The 13,166-nt window shown below is 43.5% G+C and overlaps 1 protein-coding gene across 2 annotated transcripts in view; it reads left to right on the top strand.

Annotated features, from left to right (window-relative positions):
* The window catches only part of RAD51B (RAD51 paralog B), a 764,912-nt gene that overhangs the window by 712,608 nt on the left and 39,138 nt on the right, over window positions 1–13,166 (top strand). Inside the window, exon 11 of one of the 2 annotated variants that reach the window (XM_019519179.1) lies at window positions 6,353–8,075. The exons of the other annotated variant lie outside the window; for it this stretch is intronic. Within the exon in view, the coding sequence (XP_019374724.1) occupies window positions 6,353–6,432 (80 nt within the window). The 3' untranslated portion in view covers window positions 6,433–8,075. Of the gene's footprint in view, window positions 1–6,352; window positions 8,076–13,166 lie in introns of those variants that run through there. 2 annotated transcript variants of the gene reach the window in all.

The raw sequence follows: 13,166 nt of genomic DNA, 5'->3' as shown, positions 1-13,166 counted from the left end.
AGAGAGACAAGACTAATTTTCAGAAGGGCTCTGCTTCACAAGTAAGGAGCATAAATATGAGTGGCTTTGGTGTGGGCTACCAGGTGTAGGATGCAGCTAGGGAGCGGTGGATTCTAGGACTTGGGCTGCTTTAGGGCTATCCCAGAGTCAGCCCTAAATATGAATGTGGACATAGCCTTAGAATTGATTCATGGTTGGTGTGGTTTGAGGGAGAGGTTTGCCCTGCAGTTGCCCTGGCCCATACCTGTTTTCCATATAAAGAGAGGATTGCAGTCTCCAGGACAATAATCTGGCACTTTCTGTCAAAACTGGCTTAATTTAAAAGTGAAACTAAGAGAATCTTTGCAATTTCTGCCATTCCTAAAAGGGAGCCCCAGCTGCTTGTTATCTGTTTATATCTTAACTTAGTTCAGCACAAAAAGTTCACAAAGAAAATTCAGCATTCCAAGATCCATAAACTTGATCAGTATTTTTATATCCCTGGAAGCGGTGGCTTTGTTTATCTCAAGGAGTCCAAGAGTAAGTTGAATTTGCTATTTTTGATCTATCCGGAAATAAGCAAAGGAGAGAGGTTTAATTGCAAACAGGCTGAACTTTATATAGGAAATATGTATGTCCCTTGGGGTGCCTAGAAAGTGAAGGTCTGAAATTAAATCTGTTATCCCTGTCTCCCTTGCTCCCTGAAGCACGTAGGCCTGGAACAGGAGGGGCTGCTGCATGCTAGCATCATAATACAGGTTTCCCTCACTTTATGCGGGTTCTGTATGTGTGAATTCACTCTTATGCAGTAACCATTTTTTTACCAAAAATTTGTTATATGCGAGGTAAATTCACTCTTACGCACTTGATGTGGTGGAAGCCCGCAGTCAGCTGCTTTGTGCGGTGCATTGTGGGAGTGACGCGCACCAAAATATAGTCTCTCGTGTGGATTTGTGCTCCTCGCTCTTTGTCTGCGACATGTGTTTCTGTAGTTGCCATCCCCATTATGATAGTGCCCTATGCTTGTGTGTACTGTCTGCTGTTGGTGAGTACCAAAATTGTCTTGTAAAAGTGATAGAAATGGGTCTGGGGGTCAGTACAGTCAAGGTCTTGGAACATGTCCCTATTTGTTACATTGTAAAGTGGGTTTCTTTTATGAAGATTCGAGTTATATGCCGTTTTCCAGGAACGCATGTGCAGCATAAAGTGAGGGAAACCTGTAGTTTGTATCCAGTGTTAAAACATCAGCCATCTCAGTACCAGATTAGCAAATGTTTCTCAGCACATATGAACTTCAGGTAACTAGCAGTGTGTGTGTTTGTAGTGAAAGCATTTAAAGAGCACAGAGATATGTTAGGAAAATAACAGCTGCTATAATAGGATCCTCATTCACTACAGGCACTACATGAGGCAGGAATGCTCTGATTCTAACATTTCACCCACATGTTTTTCAGGAGACTGCCAGCGCACCCAACCAGTGAAACCAATGATAAGTGTTACACATCAGTACAGCTCCCATTGGCCTGCCTAGCAATTTCTGTTTGCCCTCCCCTTCAGTGGTTAGACGGGTGGGCAAAATATGGCCTGCAGGCCAGATCCGGCCATGGCCACTTTGGCCAGACACCATTTCCCAGCAGCAGTGGCAGCAGCTTCTTCTGGCTGCCGCTGCCGGACCCAGCCCTATTGCCCGGGCACCCCGGGTCATCTGCCCCACACCCACTGCCAGGATGGGACCCATGCAGGCAGGATGCATGGCCGGGTGGCTGGGATCAGCTCTGGTTTGAAAAAAGTGGATTTACTGTTAGGTCAAGTGAGTAGCTGCCTGTGGACACCGGGGGTACAGAGAGGAGTGACAATTTTTGCCCGATCTGGCCACAGAAAACAGTTTATAGCTGTAACCAAACACAAGTGCACGGTTACGGACAGCTTAAAAATGGCAGATTGAGTTAAAATCTGACCCCTCGTTGCATGAGTTATAGATAAAGACATTTTAAAATGTAGCATCTTTTGTAACTTGTGTCTGGGCAGCTCCCAGCATGTCACTGTTTTCAGAATGGGAGGGGGGAAGGGAGTAAAGGGAGTTTGTGGGTTTTTCATTGCCCCCTGGAGGGTGGGTCGGGGGGCTCCAATACACCCACTCTACCCTTCAGCCCCAGCTGGGGAGTCCGCAGACTTAGCTCCCTCCACTGCCTTTCCCCCCACTATTCTGAAAACAGCTGGTGCTGGCAGAGGGCCTGGCCATTGCTATGGGAACCTGGCTGCAGGCTCCCAGCCCCAGCTAGATTCCCCTCTCCCCTGGTACCAACAATGAACTTGCCAGGGGGTCGGACTAGATGATCTGCTCAGGTCCCTTCCGACCCTAGAAACTATGAAACTATGAAACTTCTGTTTAGTCTGGGGTAATGTTGTAACTCAGAACGCTTTGCAAAAATCATTTTGAGTTACAGCTTGGAGCTGCACTTCTGTCTGTACCCCTTGATTCAGCCTGGTCCCAGGAACACCAAAAAGCTTCAAGAACAGTCATCCTTACCAGATGACCAGTCCCCAGATCTGTGGGCACAAGAAGCATACATGACTTTCAGCCACCAGCCAGGGTTATCTGAACAAACCTCTCAGCCTTTTGATGCCTTTTTTCAGTTTGTCTTTATTGACATACATATGAGCTCGAAAACATCCTTGCCATTTACCCTGCACGTTTCTGTTTTTATCTTAAAGTTCCTATAAGTCAAATGTTGTTTGGGGGTTGCAGGAGAACGGGCTTCTCCTACTTTCCTTTATCTATTCCACAAACTAAATGATTATTTTGAAGTGAATAAAATTCTATGTCAGTGTCCTGCTCAGGAAGAGCTTAGTGCACCAACCATCTTTTATTTGTTTGGTCTTCTCCCCAGTGTGCACCTTTTGAGAAAGCTGAAGTGGAACTGGGCTGAATCAAACTAGTCTCCATTCACAAGCTGATAGGAGATTGACTAGGGAGCTACTTACAGAGCATATCTACACATGCACTTTAATGCACAGTAGCCTATTCTACTGTGCATTAAAACGCCATGGCAAAAGCAGTGCTAATACGCTAAGGTGCAGTAGAATTAGTTTACTGTGCATTGTGTCACTAAAAAGGTATTTGCTTCTGCAACTACACATTAGGGCAGCCTAATGTGCCTTTATGTAGTACCTCATATTACAGGTACTAAACTTAACGTGCAGTACTAAAAATGCATTCGTGAACATGACACACCCACAAACACACAAAAAATACCAGTGGGTGCCTGGCTACTCTGACCCATGTCATACAGTAAACGTTTATATCCAGCTCCTTTCTGGAAACTCTACTAGTGCTTTGCTTGTCACTTCTGAGCCAAAATGCTCCCAAGGCTGGACACGCAAAAAATGAAGGGCTGTTGGCCCTTTCCAGTGCCCCCAGACAAATCCTCAAGGGAAGGGTAGGTACAGGTCTCTAAAGGTAGCAGCCATTGTTGTGCTTGCAAAAGCAAATGTCCCAACAGGGCAGATGGAATCCGCACATTGAGCGATAATAACAGACCGTGGCTCATAGATTTTGAAGCTGATATCTGACACCATGAAAAAGAGAGAATGCTATAGTCCAGAAGAGCTGCAGCATGCTCCAGCAGTATCCCAAGTTCCTGCACGCAGCTGTCCTTGCTGTGCCTTGGCAGGTAGTGTGCCACACTTCTATGCTAGTGGCATGTTCATGCCAGTTGTGCCAAGCTGCCAGAGGGTACGGTCAGTGCTGTACCACAGTCCTGAAGGCTGCCATTACTGCCCTGTTTCTTGCAGTTTGCATTCATTGCCACACTCCTGAGTACGACCGTGTTCCCTTGATCTGAATCCCAAGCTCCATAGTCCACATACTAATAGCTGTGTGGTAAGGTACTGAATTCTGAATGGCCTTCTGGCATCAGCGCACACAGGGGACCACAGATCCTTAGATTGATTACTTGTAAAACAAAAAGCATATTAAAAAAAAAGAGAGAGATAAAAATAGATGGGGGAGCCTGGGGACCGGAAAGGCAGCCAGCAGAGATTAGACACACTGCTGGTTGACTCATCCAACTCATTTTATTGCAGCGCAGTTCTAATAACGGCTGTATTATTTCAGCTTATGTGCAGTGAGCCGACATTTGTTTTGCATTGAAGCGTTTGCCCATAAATGCTCTACATCTCTCAGTTCTCCCCTAGTTTCTCAAAATTTCAGATTTTACAGAGGAGAGGAGATGGCTCCAAAAGGGAATTGGCCAAATCCTCAGCTGGTATAAATCAGCAAAGCTCGATTAGCTTTAACAAGCTATGTTGATTTATGCCAGCTGAACCTGTCCTGAGACTGCCCCACTTCCCCTCCCTGTGCAACTGTTTAAGAAGAGAAGCTTCCATTTCAGTAATGGATGTAGAGTTGGGTAAAGAGTATTGGAGAGGTGTGGTGGCAGAGCAGATGAAGTGTCTTCCTCTCCAAAGGTGTAAGTTTGAGCCCTGCTCCAGAATCATGCCAAAGGTCAGCTTTAGTTAACCCAGCTGGAAAGGAATAGTTGGTCATTCAGGCTGGAGACTCAATGATAACCAGGCATATTAGTCGCCTCTCTCCATTATGTACTATGAGCTATAGAAACTGGGAATTGAAGTCTTCTGCTTAGTTCCAGACTGGGTACAACACAGGGAATTGGGATGGAAATATGTCAACACATGTGGCTCAGCTTGTTCCATCTGTGTCTTCTTTTGCAAGACTGCCAAGGAGAACCATTTGTGCCACGTGTAACATGGGTACCTGACCATTGTGAACTGGACTAAGACCACCCAATCATTTAAAGAGGCCACCAGCTATGCACTAGATAATTTTTAGCCACTAGCAATTTGGGCTTCTTAGCTGAGAAAAGAAGTGTTTGTCTTTTTATTACTAACCCTTGAGCCATCCAGTCTCTCTCTTGTTAATAAGTTGCTGCTGTGTTGCTGTTTGCTTTTCTTTGGATTTTGCTGTGATTTTTAAATGAGAAGTTTATTTACATATTGGCCTCCTCGGTTTCTCTTCTACAATTCACAGCATTTGAGCTTCTGTAATACTGAAAAGTGCCATCATTTTTCCTTCTTTGGTTTGGATTAAAAAACCCCCGACAAACTAACCCCTCCCATGCCCCTTTCCCCACCAAAAAAACCCCTATGACTTTATTTAATTTGTGTCTTGTCTTTTTATTCTGGAAGTTGTGTGATAATTGGCTTTAACACAGGGCCAGCCTGTGTAATTCTTGATACATCCCACCACAAGTGTGGTACAGTGACTCTATCTAAAATAGGACAAAAGCACCCACCCTGGGCTATAGCCTCACAGCCAAAGAGGGGTCAAGCTAGAGTATATTCATTTCTATAAATGTATAAAGATAAATTCATTCCAGAGCTATTCTGTTAATGTCAGTCTTATTCCACCAAAGATAAATTGGCCCATTTTTTTTCCTTCATAAGCTTATTGTCAAGGTTTTTTGCATTTCTGGTGTCAGTAATTTACAGGAATAAATGGTGAGGGAACAGCAGGTATGTGTGGGCTAGACAGAAGTGTACGTCTGAAGTGAGTGAGAGCTCCTTAAGAAGTGAAGTTGAGAAGGAAGCATGTGGGAAAATGGGACTGAGTAGGAATGCAGTAGGGGAAAAGGAAGCCACAGTACAAATTAAAGATTGCGAACAACAGGGCCAGATGCCAAGAGCCTCAATAAAAAAACATTGAGCCCGACTGTTTGCTTTACTATATAAAAACTGACCTCCTTGAGGAACTCTTGGCTTTAGCCTCTTGGGCATTTGAGTACGTGCAGGGGAACCACTGCCATCCTGATGGTAATAGAAATATACAAAAAAGGCTCTTCTGCCCAGTGGATTTCTGGTCAAACCAGGTGCAAATGTCTTTCCTGGCAAGAGCTCTGGCCACATCAAGATGACAGCATCTTGCTCTTTATCCAACCTCTTCTTCAGATTTTTTTCTCCAAATTACCGTAATAATCCCAGTCCCACTAGCCGTGTGTGTGTTTGGCTCTTATTTTTTTCATAGTCCTATTGTCAAGTTTTGGGTGATTTGAGCGATTTACAGGAATAAATGAAAAAGTAATAGCATGCTCATATGCATCCATAATGAGCAGTACAAATGTGACTCATGAGCAGTCATACCTGGATTGATGGAACCCAGAGACTGCGCCAGATCCGTCTCTGCACCCAAAAGCCGTGGTGAAACAAAGGTGGCATTACACCGCTGCTGGGGGCTCTGGGTTATAGTCTACCTTGTAACCAAGCTGCCAGGAGCCCTTATGGTCCATGTGGCCCCATAGGTAATTGGGATTAAATAAAACATAGGAATAGTCCAGTCATTCCTCCTTCCCTCTAGGGACCAGTGCCAGCTTCCTGGGCAAGGGGCCCCAAGATCCCCCATCAGATACAGAGATAAGAGACTTTCCTCTTCACTAGGGAAATTCCGCTGCACAAAAGTGCCATAGAACAAGTGTTAATCAGGTCCAGTATGCTTTGTAGTAGGTAAAATCATCCTTAATTGAATATGCTGCACCATCTGCTACTCTTCACAGTCTTTTTTCCTCAACTGCTCATTTCATGGAGACCTTTACTGGGTGGTATTTTTCTAACTACTGTGCTTCACTGAAAGGGAGAGGGAAATACTAGTGTTACAGTGGGTATCTATGGACACCTAAAACTTGTCTGGCATGTGCTTGATGGCCTTTCCCTAATTTTTGAAGCTGAACAATTGTATCCTGGATGCATTGTGAATGAGCCTTGTCGCAGAGCTGGTCTGAAGAGGCAGACAAAGAGCTTGCATAGAATTAACTTTTTTATTTCAAAGCTTCCAGCAGCAGTTCTCTCCCTTTTATTTGCCCGGCTGTTACCTGCTTTTTAAACCCTGCCATCCTCCATTCTTGAACTGCAAGGCAGCTGTAGGGGTGGTCTTGCTTGTGAATTCTGCTTGCACAATTTAATGAACTAATATAAACTTTAGCATAAAGGAGCACTAGGTGTTGCAAAAAGCACATAATAGTAACCTAGTAGGAACTGAATTCACCCTCTCTCTTCTCTTTTAAAATGAAATGGCACAGAGCTCTTTGCTGTTGCATATTTGTAACATTTGCAAAACCTTTTAGAAATGTTGGTTTACTGAATTTCACAAAACCCCTGTGACACAGGGCATCACTGTCCCCATTTTGCAGATGGCAAAATAGAGAGCCTCCTTGCACAAGGCCTCAGAAAGGATGTAGGTTTAGAATTTGGGTGTGCTATTGCCTACAGCTCGAAGCTCAAACCCTGAGGCTAGGCCAGTGTATAACACACGCAGGAATCCTCTCACACACACCCCTTACTAGAAACCTGCAGTAAAACAATCCAAGTATAGTTATCTCGGCAGCCCAAAGCTTCTAATCTATGTAGAATTATTTTACACATTGAAGTATATTCAGAGAGCAGCCTGGCTGACATTTCCCAAAAGGATTTCATATACTGTATATAATATCAAAACAAACAGTGCTGGGATAGGCACAAAATGTACACGTAGAAAGCTTTTCTACCCTCTCTCTCTGCACGTACTTGGGAGGCTGAGGTGGAGGGTCAGATGAAGATAACCTGCAGCTGCCTGGGGCCCAAACTATCTGAACAGTTGAGATTCTCTGTGTTAAAAGAAGCATTCCAGTGTCTTCACTTAGGAAGCAAACAGTGATTTTAAGCTAAAATGGAATAAAATCCCTGAAGCAAGCTTAACTTAGGAATGTGAGGGCACAGTACCAGAACAAAGGAACATCACTAAAAAAGGAAGGAAGGACACAGAATACTTTGCACTAAAATGACACCTTTCATCCAAAGTTTTCAGAGGTGTTCAAAACTATTAATAAAACTGAGCAGTACCTCCTGTGGGAGGATGAACTCTCTCTGTATTACAGGCTAGGAATCCAAGGCACTGCACGTCATTCAACTCCTGCTTAAAACAGTGGATTTATACCTTGGATGGAGTTGGCTCAGAGAATATAACTTATGCAAGGTTATACAACAAGTCAGTGTCATGGCAGGGAATAGATACAGGCAGTCCTTGGACTTAAGACACAACTGGTTCCTGAAAAACGCATCTTAAGTTGAAACGTCATAACTTAGAACTGATTTTCCCATAGAAACAATGTTATAAATGGGGGATTGGTTCCTGAACCAAGGCCCGATACCCTATATTCACTAAAAAATAACCCAGAATTTTGTACTCAGTCAATTGTAGATGAGAAATATAGCTACATGAATGTATTTATATTGTAAATAGCAATCACATTGATTTGGAAGGACTTCTTGGAGGTGACTTTGCTGGGCTTTTTGTAGGGCTCTTGGTTGGACTTTTTGAAGGGCTCTTGTCTGGAGTCTTCTCAGGAGTCTCAGCTGTAGGTTTTTCTGGAGTCTTGTCCACTTTCTTAAAGAAAGTGTCCAAGGAAGTTTGACCAGATGTTCTCCAGAGTGATGGGCAGCGCAGCGAACTTGTATGCTTGCATGGCATCGCATTGAAAAACTGAAACTGATGTCAGAAAGTTGAAACAGGGTGTCAATTTATAAACGTCGTAAGTGCTGTTCGTTGCAACTCGAAACGTCTTAAGTCAAGGACTGCCTGTACTGAGATTCAGCCCTGGTGTGACTGTTGATTTCAGTAGAATTGTAAGAGGGGTAATATTGACCTCAACCAATCTGATTCACCTCTTTAACTGCTGAACAACACAGCAAGTCTTTTTACTCCTGTTGAATAGACTAATCGGGGTTTTAGTGAAGGGTGGGAACAAATCAATCAAAATGCTTCTCAAATATGAGAAAAATTTGGAAGTGTCCATGTACAGGTTAAGTCGCTTCTGCTTGAATTTCTTTAGCTGAAGTGAAAGATGAGGTGAGACGTTTTAGGGAAGGAATGTGTGGGAGTAAAAAATGAAAGCAGAGTGGGGCTGAAACCCTAGAAACACACCACTGCATGATGGAGTGCAACACATGGAACCTGCTACTTAACTAGTGATATTCATGCAGCCAGAGTTCAAACCATATTCATGTAGCCAAAATGCTGGCAGCCACATGTTAACCAATCATTGAAAAACTAAATATTAGGTCCTTGTGAGCACAGGAGTACTGTATGCAGGGTAACTATTTCCTTCACAGGCTTTTTTTCTGCTGGCATTTCTGAAATCAACAGCCTGTCATGTTCCAACTCAGCCTGAAAGGAGATGTATAGAATTACACATAGCAAGAAAAGAAAGAATGAAAAGGAGATAAGAGTTTCTGTACAGCTCATATGGCACCTGTTTCTGTATGATACCTTTCAGCTTGAAGGATCCCAAAGCCCAGTGCAGGTACATAGACATGAATCACCATGGCTGAAGTACAGCCTCTAGACAGGAACACAGTTGTGTTCAGTCATCCCTAAGTACTTAAGGTGCTTACTAGAAATCTGCTCTATTGGCTCTGGTTCCAGCTGGCTATACAAAACAGTGCCAGCAACACCCTACCCAGACTTTCTCTAGAAAGGGTCAGCCTGTAAAGGTACAGTCCCCATTACCACATCTTCCCTTCCAAGCCAAAGCTTAGAGAAGTAGCACTAGTAACGCACACAGTTACAAATGCCTGTGACCTAGCTAGTAACTGAACAATGTTAAGTGAGTCTGTGAGGGGCCCTGTGCCATTGCTAGGACTTGCAGGGCTAGAATATCAGGTGGAGGGAGGTGACAAGTTACCTTGTTAGGATCATTATGACCTGGGGCTCTGTTGACTCAACCTATTGTAATGATTCCTTGCTTGCCTGAGATCTCCTAGGGCAGGGGAGGATCAACCTCCAGCCCATGGGCCAAATATTGCCTGCAGAGCCATAACTTCTGGCCTATAGGGCTGCCTGGGTTAAAACATTTGATGGCAGGGGAGCAGTAACAAGTAATGCTTGTCCTCACTGCCAGATTTCCAAGCTCCACAGAGCCAGGCCATTCCCCTTCCCTTCCATGCAGCTGGATCGGGGCTGAGCCACATCCCCTCCCCACTCTGGAGCCAGATTAGGATCTGCTTCACCACTGCACACACAGGATCAGGCTCACTGGATGTATCCAGCTCGTGGACGGACTTGGCACCATTCATGTGACCTGAGAGGGAAAAGGGTTGGACACCACTCACTTGATGGGCAAAACACTAGACTTAGAGATGAATTTGTCCCTCTCTCCTGGGATCTGGAGAAGATGTTGCCTTGTTCTCTTTATTATAGAACAATCTAGAATAACCACCTCTAACCCCAGTGTAAACTCTCCTGTAATAATATCACTCCAGCTTGTGACCATTGCTTATCAGGACAGTAACACATAGTGTCATTTTTATGAAGTTGTAGCAGGTCCTGGAATATTTAATCTGTCCCTTTATGTTTCCGCAAGTCCCAGTGAGTGACATCGGTTTCTAATAATGTGCACATTGTTGTTTTCAGTTGAACAACACATCAGTAGGTGCTACACTCTAATTCAGCAGAGCTAGATATGGATCAGAGTCTGACTGCACCATTTTTCAGTAGGTGTGTTAATATTTTGGCATAATTTTCCACAAACCCATTTGAACACATGGCCATTGGGCATCTTTTTGCAAAAGTGTTCTCAGGTTCATATATCAAGCATGTAGATTAGGTACAGATTTCCTTACATACTTCACCATTCCAAGGAACCATTGTGCTTCCTTTCCTTGTCTATTGAGGCATGTTAGTGATGGGATTGTTATAATCAATGTTACTATACTCTACCCATCCACCTTGCTGTGTTAACCCCTCACAGACTTATGTTATTTCCACTGTGTGGAATTATAATTTTTTGTGTTGTGTGTTTAGAAGCTCTGTTTTTTTCTCAACCTGTTGAGAGTGGAGGGACCCTTTGATAGATCTGAAGCACACCTTAATAGACTTGAGGCACCCATAGGAAAATGCCAGCTCTTAGTTTTCACTTGTTTTGTTGACTAGATAAAATAATAGAGCAGTTCATCTGTTGCAAAGACCAGAACAGTTCAAAAAGTGTTTAACACTATGGATTCCTATTTGAAAACTCTGGATTTGCCTTGTAAATTATGTTTGCATACCTAATAGTGCTAACATTGCAAGGCACCCCATGGCACCCTTGAAAGAATCTCAAGGCACCCCAAGGTCCTCTGACACCCTGGCTGAGAATCACGGGCTTAGACCTTCTGGCCATGCCCTTTTGCTGGTTTTTCCCAGGTCAAAACATCATTTCTGTAAACATTCATATTCCCTGTGGCTTCAACGTTTTATTATCATTTTAATTAAATGCCTTGAGTGTCAATTGCAATCCAAAGCAGTTTGCAGAAGTGCTTTCTCCCAAAGGTGCTGTTGAATATGCAGAAATGTATGTTCTGTTTTTTGAGAGCACCTGCCAGAACCCTCCTGATGCATGAAGCATGCAGAAATATTTGGCATAGGCCATTGTTTCCAAAGATTTTTCTCCTTGTGGGTAGTGGAGAATGTTTCCCTTTTACATTTTTAGATAATTCCTTTTAGGTTGATGCATATGCTAAGGGTATTATCTTTTATTTTATAGTGACCCATACACATCCCCACTCTGGTTTCTGAACTCACTTGATGATTCCCAGAGATATAAGCCTATTCAGATTCTCCTTTAGCTTCTGCCTCAGGGAAGGGAAACTTGGCTGAGTTGCAAATTGTGGGACACCCTCAAACTCTTCAACTCTTTGATCCTTTCCCCTGCCAACAACCATGCTCTTTTAATGAGACCGAATCTTAATAAATTCTTAATCCAATAGCTGGCGTTCTTTTTTTCTTGCTATTACAAGTTATGCTTTTTCCCATCTGTTATTTACCTGTACCTTTAAACTCACTACTTTAAACCCTTCACCTCCAATCATTATGCTTTTTTAATTGGAGTTAATAACACTGTGTGGCAACACGTTGTCTTGTGCACCAGTGTCCTACTTAATATTAGCAAATATTGCATTTGCTTTCAGGATGGCAATCTAACAACCTTCTATTGCCACACTGTCCAATACTCCTGTGAAGAATTCATCTGAACTAGTGGTGCTGTCATCATCTTCCCCATTTTTTAGGCAGTACACACTTTTTCTTGGGCTTGCAAGTCCTTGCAAAGTGCTGTACTCTGTTACATTTCTACGATCTTTCCCTGCCTGACCATTATTGCGTTGTTTGTCAGAGTGCATACAGATCAACCTGTTGTTTTTGCTGGATGTCAAATTTGAGTACCACGTATCTTTCTGGCATCATGTCTTTTGTAACATTTTGGATTCTCTATTGCATGTTCGCTGTCATTCCTCATAAGCTTGCTTCCAGGCAGGGTGACTTCTTTAGCTTGGGTTAAACTCTTTGTTCAGAATGAATCTACTGGGAGGTGGCCCAGAATTCCCCTTGCAGTTTTATTCCAAATCAAAAGCACGATCTGATTTCCTATGAAGAACTCTCATATCTCAAAACTTCCTCTCTCCTGTCGCTTCACCTTTATTTTGCACTCCCATTTAAACTTGTATCACTCATATATTTCATTCTTAGAATGAGTACAACACTCTTCAAATTTCTTTGGTGTAATTTAGTCTCCTGGTTGTTACTACATAGGACTACTTGCTGCCTGCCTACCAATGCCTATTGCTTGCATATATAGAGTTGAAACTATCTCCAGTTGTTTGCCACATTTCCAGAGAGTTTCTGTTCTAGTAGGACTTCTAACTTGTCCTTCTCCCTCACAGAGGATTTCTTAGTTCTTTTTTATTCCTGGTACCACCACGTAACTGTGGTACCACACATAACATAGCTGAAGCACTATCTGCTTTCTTCTGTTGCTGTTGGTAGTATTCAGCCCTCTGTGAATACTACCAACATGTGGCATCCCACCCAGGCTCTGTTTGACAGTTGTATAGGGTTACCAAGTATCAAAAAAGAGGACACCTGTGGGAGGGGGAGGAAAGAGGGCAGAGGCATATGATTGGGGGGGAGGGGGACAGCTATATAGTTTCATAGTTTCTAGGGTCGGAAGGGACCTGAGCAGATCATGTAGTCCGACCCCCTGCCATGGCAGGAAGAGCACTGGGGTCAAATGACCCCAATAAGGTGGTCATCCAGCCTCCTCTTAAAAACCCCCAGGGTGGGAGCCTGCACCACCTCACATGGAAGCTGGTTCCAGACCCTAGCC

The sequence above is a fragment of the Gavialis gangeticus genome, unplaced genomic scaffold (genome assembly GCF_001723915.1).
Source record: "Gavialis gangeticus isolate Ggan-Ray unplaced genomic scaffold, GavGan_comp1, whole genome shotgun sequence".
NCBI classification, from domain to species: domain Eukaryota; kingdom Metazoa; phylum Chordata; order Crocodylia; family Gavialidae; genus Gavialis; species Gavialis gangeticus.
This window is presented reverse-complemented; position numbering and strand designations above follow the sequence as displayed.